This window comes from Patagioenas fasciata, chromosome 29, assembly GCF_037038585.1.
Source record: "Patagioenas fasciata isolate bPatFas1 chromosome 29, bPatFas1.hap1, whole genome shotgun sequence".
Lineage (NCBI taxonomy): Eukaryota > Metazoa > Chordata > Aves > Columbiformes > Columbidae > Patagioenas > Patagioenas fasciata.
Window position 1 is genome coordinate 4,957,249 of NC_092548.1, and position 15,384 is coordinate 4,972,632.

General features: G+C 61.0%; 1 protein-coding gene across 2 annotated transcripts in view; it reads left to right on the top strand.

Moving 5' to 3' along the window:
• NEURL4 (neuralized E3 ubiquitin protein ligase 4) overlaps positions 1–15,384 on the top strand; it is a 79,030-nt gene that overhangs the window by 20,394 nt on the left and 43,252 nt on the right. For both annotated transcript variants that reach the window (XM_071800140.1, XM_071800141.1), the window contains exons 7-9: positions 1,207–1,279; positions 6,487–6,763; positions 10,848–11,029. In XM_071800140.1, the coding sequence (XP_071656241.1) occupies positions 1,207–1,279; positions 6,487–6,763; positions 10,848–11,029 (532 nt within the window). The remainder of the gene's footprint in view (positions 1–1,206; positions 1,280–6,486; positions 6,764–10,847; positions 11,030–15,384) is intronic.

Sequence of the window (15,384 nt, forward strand, 5' to 3'; positions counted from 1 at the left end):
GGGGACCCCTCCCCGGGACCTCCCAAATCAAGGGGACCCCCCAGGACCCCCCAAAATGCAAAGGACCCCCCCAGAAACCCCCAAATCCAAGGGACCCCCCCCAAACCCCTTGGGACCCCCAAATGCAAGGGACCCCCCCAAAGCACCTGGGGACCCCCCAAATCATGGGGACCCCCCCAGGACCCCCCAAAATCCAAAGGACCCCCCCAGAAACCCCCAAATCTAAGGCACCCCCCCCAAAACCCCTTGGGACCCCTAAATCCGAGGGACCCCCCCAGAACACCTGGGGACCCCCAAAGTCATAGGGACCCCCCCAGGACCCCCCAAAATCCAAAGGACCCCTCCAGGACCCCCCCAAAATTCAGGGGACCCCTAAAACCCCCCAGGACCCCCCAAAATTGAGGGGATCCCCCAAATCCCCCTGGGACTCCCCAAAATAAAGGGGACCCCCCCAAAACCCCCCTAAATTCAGGGGACCCCTAAAACCCCCCGGGACCCCCCAAAATTGAGGGGGACCCCCAAATCCTTCTGGGACCCCCCAAAATCAAGGGGACCCCCCCAGGACCCCCCAAATCCAAAGGAACCCCCCAAAACCCCTTGGGACCCCCAAAATCCAGGGGACCCCCCCATATTGTTCCAGGACCCCCCAAAATAAAAGGGACCCCCCCCAGGACCTCCCCCAAAATTTAGGGGTCCCCTAAAACACCCTGGGACCCCCCAAAATTGAAGGGATCCCCTAAATCCCTCTGGGACCCCCCAAATCCAAGGCACCCCCCCAAAACCCCTTGGAACCCCCAAAATTGAGGGGACCCCCCCAAACCGTCCCAAGACCCCCCCAAAATTGAGGGGACCCCCCAGAAACCCCCAAATCCAAGGGACCTCCCCAAAACACCTGGGGATCCCCAAATCATGGAGACCCCTCCCAGGACCCCCCCAAAATTTAGGAGACCCCTAAACCCCCCCAAAACACCCCAAAATCAAGGGGACCCCCCAAATTCCCCCGGGACCCCCAAAATCAAGGGGACCCCCCTATATTGTCCCAGGACCCCCCAAAATTGAGGGGACCCCTCAGGAACCCCCAAGCCCAATTTGCTTAGAAAAGGAGGATGGGGGGGCTCCCCGGACGCCTGGGTCCCCTCCCAGAGCCATCCGGGGGTTTGGGGGGGCCCCTTGTCACCTGTGTCCCCCCCCGTGTCCCCAAAACAGGAGGGGGATCACATTGGGCTGACCCGGAAAGCGAACAATGCACTGCACTTCTACATCAACGGCGTGGACCAGGGTGGGGACATTGGGGACATCGGGGACATTGGGGTCAATGGGGGCGTTGGGGTCAATGGGGACATTGGGGTCAATGGGGACATTGGGACATTGGGGTCATTGGGGACAATGGGGGCATTGGGGTCAATGGGGGCATTGGGGTCAATGGGGGCATCGGGGTCGGTGGGGGCGTTGGGTTCAATGGGAACATTGGGATCAATGGGGGCTTTGGGACATTGGGGACATTGGGGACATCGGGGTCATTGGGGTCAATGGAGGTATTGGGGTCAATGGGGACATTGGGGTCAATGGGGGCATTGGGACATTGGGGTCATTGGGGACAATGGGGGCATTGGGGTTAATGTGGACATTGGGGTCAATGGGGACATTGGGGTCAATGGGGGCATCGGGGTCAATGGGGGCATTGGGACATTGGGGTCATTGGGGACGTCGGGGTCAATGAGGTCATTGGGGACATTGGGGACATTGGGGTTAATGGGGACATTGGGGTCAATGGGGGCATTGGGGTCAATGGGGGCATTGGGACATTGGGGTCATTGGGGACGTCGGGGTCAATGAGGTCATTGGGGACATTGGGGACATTGGGGTTAATGGGGACATTGGGGTCAATGGAGGCATTGGGGTCAATGGGGGCGTTGGGGGCATCGGGGCATTGGGGTCAATGGGGTCAATGGGGGCAATGGGGGCATTGGGGTCAATGGGGGCATTGGGGTCAATGGGGGCGTTGGGGTCAATGGGGGCATCGGGGCATTGGGGTCAATGGGGACATTGGGGTCAATGGGGGCATTGGGAGCATTGGGGTCAATGGGGTCAATGGGGACATTGGGGTCAATGGGGGCATTGGGAGCATTGGGGTCAATGGGGGCATTGGGGACATCGGGGACATTGGGGGCGTTGAGGGCATTGTGGGCAATGGGGTCATTGGGGGCGTTGGGTCAATGGGGACATTGGGGACAATGAGGTCAGTGGGGACATTGGGGGCAATGGGGGCAATGGGGGCGTTGGGGACATTGCGGGCATTGAGGTCATGGGTGACATTGGGGTCAATGGGGACATTAAGGTCATTGGGGACATTGGGGTCAATGCGGACATTGGGGACATTGGGGTCAATGGGGGCATTGGGGGCAATGGGGGCATTGGGGTCAATGGGGGCATTGGGGACATTGGAGACATTGGGGGCAATGAGGACATGGGGACAAGGGGACATGGGGTGAATCCCTGCAGTGTCCCCACGTGTGCCACCCCATGACCTTGAGGGACCCCAGGGTGGCTTTTGGTGACCTCTCTGTCTATGGGACATCTCCCCATGATCGGGGTGTCCCTGGTACCCCGAGTGTCCCCATGTCCCCAGGGGTGGCCACCACGCTGACCCTGCAGGTGGCAACCAGGGTGTCCCCATAATGACAGCGGTGTCCCTGTCCCCAGGGGGACATGGGGACAGTGGGACATGGGGACAGGGGTACAAGGGGACATGGGGACAGTGGGACATGGGGACAGGGGTACAAGGGGACATGGGGACAGGGGGACATGGGGACAATGGTGACTTGGGGACAGGGGGATATGGGGACATGGGGGTGAACCCGTTGCCACCCCATGGCTTTGAGGTGACATGAAATGTCCCCATGTTGTCCCCCCATGCCCAGGGGGTGAACCGGGTGTCCCCACATCCCCCCGGTGACACAAGTGTCCCCATGTCCCCAGGGGTGGCCACCACGCTGACCCCGCAGGTGGTGACCCAGGTGTCCCCACATCCCCCCGGTGACCCGAGTGTCCCCATGTCCCCAGGGGTGGCCACCACGCTGACCCCGCAGGTGGCAACCAGGGTGTCCCCATAATTACAGCGGTGTCCCTGTCCCCAGGGGGACATGGGGACAGTGGGACATGGGGACAGGGGTACAAGGGGACATGGGGACAAGGGGAGAGGGGGATATGGGGACATGGGGACATGGGGACAGGGGTACAAGGGGACATGGGGACATGGGGACAATGGTGACTTGGGGACAGGGGGATATGGGGACATGGGGGTGAATCTGTTGCCACCCCATGGCTTTGAGGTGACATGAAATGTCCCCATGTTGTCCCCCCATGCCCGGGGTGTCCCTGGTGACACAAGTGTCCCCATGTCCCCAGGGGTGGCCACCACGCTGACCCCGCAGGTGGTGACCCAGGTGTCCCCACATCCCCCCGGTGACACAAGTGTCCCCATGTCCCCAGGGGTGGCCACCACGCTGACCCCGCAGGTGGCAACCAGGGTGTCCCCATAATGACAGCGGTGTCCCTGTCCCCAGGGGGACATGGGGACAGGAGGACATGGGGACTTGGGGATATGGGGACAGTGGGACATGGGGACAGGGGTACAAGGGGACACGGGGACATGGGGACAGGGGGATATGGGGACAGTGGGACATGGGGACAGGGGTACAAGGGGACATGGGGACAAGGGGAGAGGGGGACATGGGGACAGGGGGATATGGGGACATGGGGGTGAATCTGTTGCCACCCCATGGCTTTGAGGTGACATGAAATGTCCCCATGTTGTCCCCCCATGCCCGGGGTGTCCCTGGTGACACAAGTGTCCCCATGTCCCCAGGGGTGGCCACCAAGCTGACCCCGCAGGTGGTGACCCAGGTGTCCCCATATGCCCTTGGTGACACAAGTGTCCCCATGTCCCCAGGGGTGGCCACCACGCTGACCCCTCAGGTGGTGACCCAGGTGTCCCCACATGCCCCCGGTGACCCGAGTGTCCCCATGTCCCCAGGAGTGGCCACCACGCTGACCCCTCAGGTGGTGACCCAGGTGTCCCCACATGCCCCCGGTGACACAAGTGTCCCCATGTCCCCAGGGGTGGCCACCACGCTGACCCCGCAGGTGGCAACCAGGGTGTCCCCATAATTACAGCGGTGTCCCTGTCCCCAAGGGGACATGGGGACAGTGGGACATGGGGACAGGGGTACAAGGGGACATGGGGACAAGGGGAGAGGGGGATATGGGGACATGGGGACAGGGGTACAAGGGGACATGGGGACAGGGGTACAAGGGGACATGGGGACAGGGGGACATGGGGACAATGGTGACTTGGGGACAGGGGGATATGGGGACATGGGGGTGAACCCGTTGCCACCCCATGGCTTTGAGGTGACATGAAATGTCCCCATGTTGTCCCCCCATGCCCGGGGTGTCCCTGGTGACACAAGTGTCCCCATGTCCCCAGGGGTGGCCACCACGCTGACCCCGCAGGTGGTGACCCAGGTGTCCCCACATTCCCCCGGTGACCCAAGTGTCCCCATGTCCCCAGGGGTGGCCACCACGCTGACCCCGCAGGTGGCAACCAGGGTGTCCCCATAATGACAGCGGTGTCCCTGTCCCCAGGGGGACATGGGGACAGTGGGACATGGGGACAGGGGTACAAGGGGACATGGGGATATGGGGACAGGGGGATATGGGGACAGTGGGACATGGGGACAGGGCTACAAGGGGACATGGGGACAGTGGGACATGGGGACAGGGGTACAAGGGGACATGGGGACAAGGGGAGAGGGGGATATGGGGACAGGGGGACATGGGGACAATGGTGACTTGGGGACAGGGGGATATGGGGACATGGGGGTGAACCCGTTGCCACCCCATGGCTTTGAGGTGACATGAAATGTCCCCATGTTGTCCCCCCATGCCCGGGGTGTCCCCGGTGACACAAGTGTCCCCATGTCCCCAGGGGTGGCCACCACGCTGACCCCTCAGGTGGTGACCCAGGTGTCCCCACATCCCCCCGGTGACCCAAGTGTCCCCATGTCCCCAGGGGTGGCCACCACGCTGACCCCGCAGGTGGTGACCCAGGTGTCCCCACATTCCCCCGGTGACACAAGTGTCTCCATGTCCCCAGGGGTGGCCACCACGCTGACCCCGCAGGTGGCAACCAGGGTGTCCCCATAATGACAGCGGTGTCCCTGTCCCCAAGGGGACATGGGGACAGTGGGACATGGGGACAGTGGGACATGGGGACAGGGGTACCAGGGGACATGGGGACAGTGGGACATGGGGACAGGGGTACAAGGGGACATGGGGACATGGGGACAGTGGGACATGGGGACGGGTACAAGGGGACATGGGGACAAGGGGAGAGGGGGATATGGGGACAGGGGGACATGGGGACAATGGTGACTTGGGGACAGGGGGATATGGGGACATGGGGGTGAATCTGTTGCCACCCCATGGCTTTGAGGTGACATGAAATGTCCCCATGTTGTCCCCCCATGCCCGGGGTGTCCCTGGTGACCCGAGTGTCCCCATGTCCCCAGGGGTGGCCACCATGCTGACCCCACAGGTGGTGACCCAGGTGTCCCCACATGCCCTTGGTGACACAAGTGTCCCCATGTCCCCAGGGGTGGCCACCACGCTGACCCCGCAGGTGGTGACCCAGGTGTCCCCACATGCCCTTGGTGACCCGAGTGTCCCCATGTCCCCAGGGGTGGCCACCACGCTGACCCCGCAGGTGGTGACCCAGGTGTCCCCACATCCCCCCGGTGACCCGAGTGTCCCCATGTCCCCAGGGGTGGCCACCACGCTGACCCCTCAGGTGGTGACCCAGGTGTCCCCACATCCCCCCGGTGACCCGAGTGTCCCCATGTCCCCAGGGGTGGCCACCACGCTGACCCCGCAGGTGGTGACCCAGGTGTCCCCACATCCCCCCGGTGACACAAGTGTCCCCATGTCCCCAGGGGTGGCCACCACGCTGACCCCGCAGGTGGTGACCCAGGTGTCCCCACATCCCCCCGGTGACCCGAGTGTCCCCATGTCCCCAGGGGTGGCCACCACGCTGACCCCGCAGGTGGCAACCAGGGTGTCCCCATAATGACAGCGGTGTCCCTGTCCCCAGGGGGACATGGGGACAGTGGGACATGGGGACAGTGGGACATGGGGACAGGGGTACCAGGGGACATGGGGACAGTGGGACATGGGGACAGGGGTACAAGGGGACATGGGGACAGGGGTACAAGGGGACAGGGGTACAAGGGGACATGGGGACAAGGGGAGAGGGGGATATGGGGACAGGGGGACATGGGGACAATGGTGACTTGGGGACAGGGGGATATGGGGACATGGGGGTGAACCCGTTGCCACCCCATGGCTTTGAGGTGACATGAAATGTCCCCATGTTGTCCCCCCATGCCCGGGGTGTCCCTGGTGACACAAGTGTCCCCATGTCCCCAGGGGTGGCCACCACGCTGACCCCGCAGGTGGTGTACGGGGTGGTGGACCTGTACGGGATGGCCGTGAAGGTGACAATCGTCCACAGCCACAACCCCAGCGACCGGCTGCGGCGTCACAACGCCATCCTGCGCGCCATGTCCCCCGAGGGACCCAGGCGTGCCCCGCCGGCCGCCCCGCCCCCCGCCGCGCCCCCCGCCCTCCCCAGGCTGCTGTTCCATCCCAACTGCGGGCAGAAGGCGGCCGTGGTCAACGAGGGACGCACGGCGCTGCGGCCACAGTGAGGGACATTGGGGACATCGGGGACATTGGGGACATCGGGGGCATCGGGGACGTTGGGGGCATTGGGGACATTGGGGTTGTGGGGGACATGGGGGGATATGGGGACATGGGGGGATATGGGGACAGGGGGACATGGGGACATGGGGATATGGGTCAATGAGGGGCAGATGGTGCTGCGGCCACAGTGAGGGACATTGGGGACATCGGGGACATTGGGGGTATTGGGGACATCGGGGGTATTGGGGGCATTGGGATTGTGGGGGACATGGGGGGACAGGGGGATATGGGGACAGGGGGACATGGGGACATGGGGATATGGGTCAATGAGGGACGGATGGTGCTGTGGCCACAGTGAGGGACACGGGGACGTTGGGGACATTGGGGACATTGGGGGCATTGAGGGCATTGGGGTTGTGGGGGACATGGGGGGATATGGGGACATGGGGGGATATGGGGACAGGGGGATATGGGGATAGGGGTCAATGAGGGACGGATGGTGCTGCGGCCACAGTGAGGGACATTGGGGACATCGGGGACATTGGGGGTATTGGGGACATCGGGGGTATTGGGGGCATTGGGATTGTGGGGGACATGGGGGGACAGGGGGATATGGGGACAGGGGGACATGGGGACATGGGGACAGGGGGATATGGGGACATGGGGATATGGGTCAATGAGGGGCGGATGGTGCTGCAGCCACAGTGAGGGACACGGGGACGTTGGGGACATCAGGGACGTTGGGGGCATTGGGGACATTGGGGTTGTGGGGGACATGGGGGGATATGGGGACATGGGGGGATATGGGGACAGGGGGATATGGGGACATGGGGATAGGGGTCAATGAGGGACGGATGGTGCTGCGGCCACAGTGAGGGACATTGGGGACATCGGGGGCATTGGGGGTATTGGGGACATCGGGGGTATTGGGGGCATTGGGATTGTGGGGGACATGGGGGGACAGGGGGATATGGGGACATGGGGACATGGGGATAGGGGTCAATGAGGGACGGATGGTGCTGCGGCCACAGTGAGGGACACGGGGACATCGGGGGCATTGGGGACATTGGGGGCATTGGGGACATTGGGGGCATTGGGGGCATTGGGGTTGTGGGGGACATGGGGGGACAGGGGGATATGGGGACAGGGGGACATGGGGACATGGGGATAGGGGTCAATGAGGGACGGATGGTGCTGTGGCCACAGTGAGGGACACGGGGACATCGGGGGCATTGGGGACGTTGGGGGCATTGGGGACATCGGGGACGTTGGGGGCATTGGGGACATTGGGGTTGTGGGGGATATGGGGGGACAGGGGGATATGGGGACAGGGGGACATGGGGACATGGGGATAGGGGTCAATGAGGGACGGATGGTGCTGTGGCCACAGTGAGGGACACGGGGACATCGGGGGCATTGGGGACGTTGGGGGCATTGGGGACATCGGGGACGTTGGGGGCATTGGGGACATTGGGGTTGTGGGGGATATGGGGGGACAGGGGGATATGGGGACAGGGGGACATGGGGATATGGGGACATAGGGATATGGGTCAATGAGGGACGGATGGTGCTGCGGCCACAGTGAGGGACACGGGGACATTGGGGGCATTGGGGACGTTGGGGGCATTGAGGTTGTGGGGGACATGGGGGGACATGGGGACATGGGGATATGGGGACATGGGGATATGGGGACATCGGGGATATGGGGACATCGGGGACGGATGGTGCTGTGGCCACAGTGAGGGACATGGGGACATCGGGGATGTTGGGGGCATTGGGGGCGTTGGGGACATCATGGGGTTGTGGGGGACAGGGGGATGTGGGGACTTTGTGTGTTTGTGTCCCCATCCTTGTCCCCATTGACCTGATGTCCCCATTGACTTTGTGTCCTGGTGTCCCCAACCTTGGTGTCCCCATTGACCTGATGTCCCCGTTGACCTGATGTCCCTATTGACTGTGTCCTGGTGTCCCCAACCCTGGTGTCCCCATTGACCTGATGTCCCCATTGACCTTGTGTCCTGGTGTCCCCAACCTTGATGTCCCCATTGACCTGATGTCCCTATTGACTGTGTCCTGGTGTCCCCATCCCGGATGTCCCCATTGACTTCGAGTCCTTGTGTCCCCGTCCTTGGTGTCCCCATTGACCTGATGTCCCCGTCCCTGATGTCCCCATTGACTTTGTGTCCTTGTGTCCCCATTGACCTGATGTCCCCTTTGACTTTGAGTCCTTGTGTCCCCATCCTTGGTGTCCCCATTGACTTGATGCCCCCAACCCTGATGTCCCCATTGACTTTGTGTCCTTGTGTCCCCATCCCTGGTGTCCCCATCCCTGATGTCCCCATTGACCTGGTGTCCCCATTGACTTTGTGTCCTTCTGTCCGCATCCCTGATGTCCCCATTGACCTGATGTCCCTAACCATGATGTCCCCATTGACTTTGTGTCTTGGTGTCCCCATTGACCTGGTGTCCCCATTGACCTGGTGTCCCCATCCCTGATGTCCCCATTGACCTGGTGTCCCCATTGACCTGGTGTCCCCATTGACCTGATGTCCCCATTGACTTTGTGTCCTTGGTGTCCCCATCCCTGGTGTCCCCATTGACCTGATGTCCCTAACCATGATGTCCCCATTGACTTTGTGTCCTGTTGTCCCCAACCCTGATGTTCCCATTGACGTTGTGTCCTTGTGTCCCCATTGACCTGATGTCCCCATTGACTTTGTGTCCTTGGTGTCCCCATCCCTGATGTCCCCATTGACCTGATGGCCCCATCCCTGGCGTTTCTATTGACCTGATGTCCCCATTGACTTTGTGTCTTGGTGTCCCCATTGACCTGGTGTCCCCATCCCTGATGTCCCCGTTGACCTGGTGTCCCCATCCCTGATGTCCCCATTGACCTAATGTCCCCATTGACGTTGTGTCCTTGTGTCCCCATTGACCTGGTGTCCCCATCCCTGATGTCCCCATTGACCTGATGTCCCCATTGACGTTGTGTCCTTGTGTCCCCATTGACCTGGTGTCCCCATTGACCTGGTGTCCCCATTGACCTGATGTCCCCATTGACGTTGTGTCCTTGGTGTCCCCATCCCTGATGTCCCCATTGACCTGATGGCCCCATCCCTGGCGTCTCTATTGACCTGATGTCCCCATTGACTTTGTGTCCTTGGTGTCCCCATCCCTGGTGTCCCCATTGACCTGATGTCCCTAACCATGATGTCCCCATTGACTTTGTGTCCTGTTGTCCCCAACCCTGATGTTCCCATTGACGTTGTGTCCTTGTGTCCCCATTGACCTGATGTCCCCATTGACGTTGTGTCCTTGGTGTCCCCATCCCTGGTGTCCCCATTGACCTGATGTCCCTAACCATGATGTCCCCATTGACTTTGTGTCCTTTAGTCCCCAACCTTGGTGTCCCCATTGACTTTGTGTCCTTGGTGTCCCCATCCCTGGTGTCCCCATCGACCTGATGTCCCCATTGACCTGATGTCCCTATTGACTGTGTCCTGGTGTCCCCATCCCTGGTGTCCCCATCGACCTGATGTCTCCATTGACCTGATGTCCCCATCCCTGGTGTCCCCATCCCTGGCGTCCCCATTGACCTGATGTCCCTAACCATGATGTCCCCATTGACTTTGTGTCCTGTTGTCCCCAACCCTGATGTTCCCATTGACGTTGTGTCCTTGGTGTCCCCATTGACCTGATGTCCCCATTGACTTTGTGTCCTTGGTGTCCCCATCCCTGGTGTCCCCATTGACCTGATGTCCCTAACCATGATGTCCCCATTGACTTTGTGTCCTTTTGTCCCCAACCCTGATGTTCCCATTGACGTTGTGTCCTTGTGTCCCCATTGACCTGGTGTCCCCATTGACCTGGTGTCCCCATTGACCTGGTGTCCCCATCCCTGATGTCCCCATTGCCCTGGTGTCCCCATTGACCTGGTGTCCCCATCCCTGATGTCCCCATTGACCTGGTGTCCCCATTGACCCGATGCCCCCATTGACTTCGTGTCCTTGTGTCCTCATCCTTGGTGTCCCCAACCCCGATGTCCCCACTGACCTGATGTCCCCTCGCTGTCCCCATGTCCCCAGCGCCACCGACGACTTCAACCACGGGGTGGCGCTGAGCGCGCGGGCGCTGCGGGACAACGAGCTCTTCACCGTGCGCATCGACCGCATGGTGGACAAGTGGGCGGGGTCCATCGAGATCGGCGTCACCACCCACAGCCCCGCCCACCTGCAGCTGCCCTCCACCATGACCAACCTGCGCTCAGGTGGGTCCCCAACGTCCCCATGGGGTCCCCATGGGGTCCTCAACATCACCATGATGTCCCCATGGGGTCCCTGACATCTCCATGGGGTTCCTCAGCATCTCCATAGGGTCCTCAACATCACCATGATGTCCCCATGGGGTCCCCAACGTCCCCATGGTGTCCCCATGGGGTTCCTCAGCATCTCCATAGGGTCCTCAACATCCCCATGATGTCCCCATGGGGTCCCCAACGTCCCCATGATGTCCCCATGGGGTTCCTCAGCATCTCCGTAGGGTCCTCAACATCACCATGATGTCCCCATGGGGTCCCCAACGTCCCCATGGTGTCCCCATGGGGTTCCTCAGCATCTCCATGGGGTTCCTCAGCATCTCCATAGGGTCCTCAACATCACCATGATGTCCCCATGGGGTCCCCAACGTCCCCATGATGTCCCCATGGGGTTCCTCAGCATCTCCATGGGGTCCCCAACGTCCCCATGATGTCCCCATGGGGTCCCCAACATCCCCATGATGTCCCCATGGGGTTCCTCAGCATCTCCATGGGGTCCCCAACGTCCCCATGATGTCCCCATGGGGTTCCTCAGCATCTCCGTAGGGTCCTCAACATCACCATGATGTCCCCATGGGGTCCCCAACGTCCCCATGGTGTCCTCATGGGGTCCCCAACATCACCATGGGGTTCCTCAGCATCTCCATGGGGTCCCCAACGTCCCCATGGGGTCCCCATGGGGTCCTCAACATCACCATGATGTCCCCATGGGGTTCCTCAGCATCCCCATGGGGTTCCTCAGCATCTCCATGGGGTCCCCAACGTCCCCATGGTGTCCTCATGGGGTCCCCAACATCACCATGGGGTTCCTCAGCATCTCCATGGGGTCCCCAACGTCTCCATGGGGTCCTCAACATCACCATGATGTCCCCATGGGGTCCCCAACATCTCCATGGGGATCCTCAGCATCTCCGTAGGGTCCTCAACATCCCCATGATGTCCCCATGGGGTCCCCAACGTCCCCATGGTGTCCCCATGGGGTTCCTCAGCATCTCCATGGGGTCCCCAACGTCCCCATGATGTCCCCATGGGGTTCCTCAACATCTCCATGGGGTCCCCAACGTCCCCATGGTGTCCTCATGGGGTCCCCAACATCACCATGGGGTTCCTCAGCATCTCCATGGGGTCCCTAACGTCCCCATGATGTCCCCATGGGGTCCCCAACATCCCCATGATGTCCCCATGGGGTCCCCAACGTCCCCATGATGTCCCCATGGGGTTCCTCAACATCTCCATGGGGTCCCCAACGTCCCCATGGTGTCCTCATGGGGTCCCCAACATCACCATGGGGTTCCTCAGCATCTCCATGGGGTCCCTAACGTCCCCATGGGGTCCCCATGGGGTCCTCAACATCACCATGATGTCCCCATGGGGTTCCTCAGCATCCCCATGGGGTTCCTCAGCATCTCCATAGGGTCCTCAACATCACCATGATGTCCCCATGGGGTCCCCAACGTCCCCATGATGTCCCCATGGGGTTCCTCAGCATCTCCATAGGGTCCTCAACATCCCCATGGGGTCCCCAACGTCCCCATGATGTCCCCATGGGGTTCCTCAGCATCTCCATGGGGTCCCCAACCTCCCCATGGTGTCCCCATGGGGTCTCCAACATCACCATGGTGTCCCCATGGGGTCCCCAACATCACCATGATGTCCCCATGGGGTCCCCAACATCACCATGATGTCCCCATGGGGCCCCCAACATCTCCATGGGGTTCCTCAGCAATGTCCCCATGGGGTCCCCAACATCTCTATAGTGTCCCCATGGGGTCCCCGACATCTCCATGGGGTCCCCAACATTTCCATGGGGTTCCTCAATGTCCCCATGGTGTCCCCATGGGGTTCCTCAGCATCTCCATGGGGTCTCCAACGTCCCCATGGTGTCCCCATGGGGTCCCCAACATCACCATGATGTCCCCATGGGGTCCCCAACATCTCCATGGGGTTCCTCAGCATCTCCATAGGGTCCCCAACATCACCATGATGTCCCCATGGGGTCCCCAACATCTCCATGGGGTTCCTCAGCATCTCCATAGGGTCCTCAACATCCCCATGGTGTCCCCATGGGGTCCCCAGCGTCCCCATGATGTCCCCATGGGGTCCCCAACATCACCATGGGGTTCCTCAGCATCTCCATGGGGTCCCCAACATCACCATGATGTCCCCATGGGGTCCCCAACGTCCCCATGATGTCCCCATGGGGTCCCCAACATCTCCATGGGGTTCCTCAGCATCTCCATGGGGTCCCCAACATCCCCATGATGTCCCCATGGGGTCCCCAACGTCCCCATGATGTCCCCATGGGGTTCCTCAGCATCTCCATGGGGTCCCCAACATCCCCATGATGTCCCCATGGGGTCCCCAACGTCCCCATGATGTCCCCATGGGGTTCCTCAGCATCTCCATGGGGTCCCCAACGTCCCCATGGGGTCCCCATGGGGTCCTCAACATCACCATGATGTCCCCATGGGGTCACCAACATCTCCATGGGGTCCCCAACATCCCCATGGGGTCCTCAACATCACCATGATGTCCCCATGGGGTCCCCAATGTCCCCATGGGGTCCCCATGGGGTCCTCAACATCCCCATGATGTCCCCATGGGGTCCCCAACGTCCCCATGATGTCCCCATGGGGTTCCTCAGCATCTCCATGGGGTCCCCAACGTCCCCATGGGGTCCCCATGGGGTTCCTCAGCATCTCCATGGGGTCCTTATGGGGTCCCCAACATCTCCATGGGGTTCCTCAGCATCTCCGTAGGGTCCCCAACATCCCCATGATGTCCCCATGGGGTCCCCAACGTCCCCATGATGTCCCCATGGGGTTCCTCAGCATCTCCATGGGGTCCCCAACGTCCCCATGGTGTCCTTATGGGGTCCCCAACATCACCATGGGGTTCCTCAGCATCTCCATGGGGTCCCCAACGTCCCCATGGGGTCCCCATGGGTTCCTCAACATCACCATGGGGTTCCTCAGCATCTCCGTAGGGTCCTCAACATCCCCATGATGTCCCCATGGGGTCCCCAACGTCCCCATGGTGTCCCCATGGGGTTCCTCAGCATCTCCATGGGGTCCCCAACATCCCCATGATGTCCCCATGGGGTCCCCAACGTCCCCATGGTGTCCCCATGGGGTCCACAACATCTCCCCAACATCCCCATGGGGTCCCCAACATCACCATGATGTCCCCATGGGGTCCCCAACATCTCCATGGGGTTCCTCAATGTCCCCATGGGGTCCCCAATATCTCCATAGTGTCCCCATGGGGTCCCCGACATCTCCATGATGTCCCCATGGGGTCCCCAACATTTCCATGGGGTTCCTCAATGTCCCCATGGTGTCCCCATGGGGTTCCTCAGCATCTCCATGGGGTCTCCAACGTCCCCATGGTGTCCCCATGGGGTCCCCAACATCACCATGATGTTCCCATGGGGTCCTCAACATCTCCATGGGGTTCCTCAGTGTCCCCATGGTGTCCCCATGGTGTCCCCAACATCTCCATGGGGTTCCCCAATATCTCCATGGGATTCCTCAACATCACCATGATATCTCCATGGGGTTCCTCAATGTCCCCATGGGGTCCCCAACATCTCCATGGTGTCCCCATGGGGTCCCCAACATCTCCATGGGGTTCCTCAGTGTCCCCATGCTGTCCCCATGGGGTCCCCGACATCTCCCCAATGTCCCCATGGGGTCCTCAACATCTCCATGGGGTTCCTCAAGATCACCATGATGTCCCCATGGTGTCCCCAACATCTCCATGGGGTTCCTCAGTGTCCCCATAATGTCCCCATGGGGGTCCCCAACATCTCTCCAACGTCCCCATGGGGTCCCCAACATCACTATGATGTCCCCATGGTGTCCCCAACATCTCTATGGGGTTCCTCAACATCACCATGGTGTCCCCATGGTGTCCCCAACATCTCCCCAACATCTCCATGGGGTTCCTCAACATCACCATGAGGTTCCTCAACATCTTCATGATGTCCCCATGGTGTCCCCATGGTGTCCCCAGCATCTCTATGGGGTTCCTCAACATCACCATGGTGTCCCCAACATCTCCCCAACATCTCCATGGGGTTCCTCAACATCACCATGGGGTTCCTCAACATCTTCATGATGTCCCCATGGTGTCCCCAACATCTCTATGGGGTTCCTCAACATCACCATGGTGTCCCCATGGTGTCCCCGTGGTGTCCCCAACATCTCCATGGGGTTCCTCAACATCACCATGGGGTTCCTCAACATCTTCATGATGTCCCCATGGTGTCCCCAAAATCTCTGTGGGGTTCCTCAACATCACCGTGG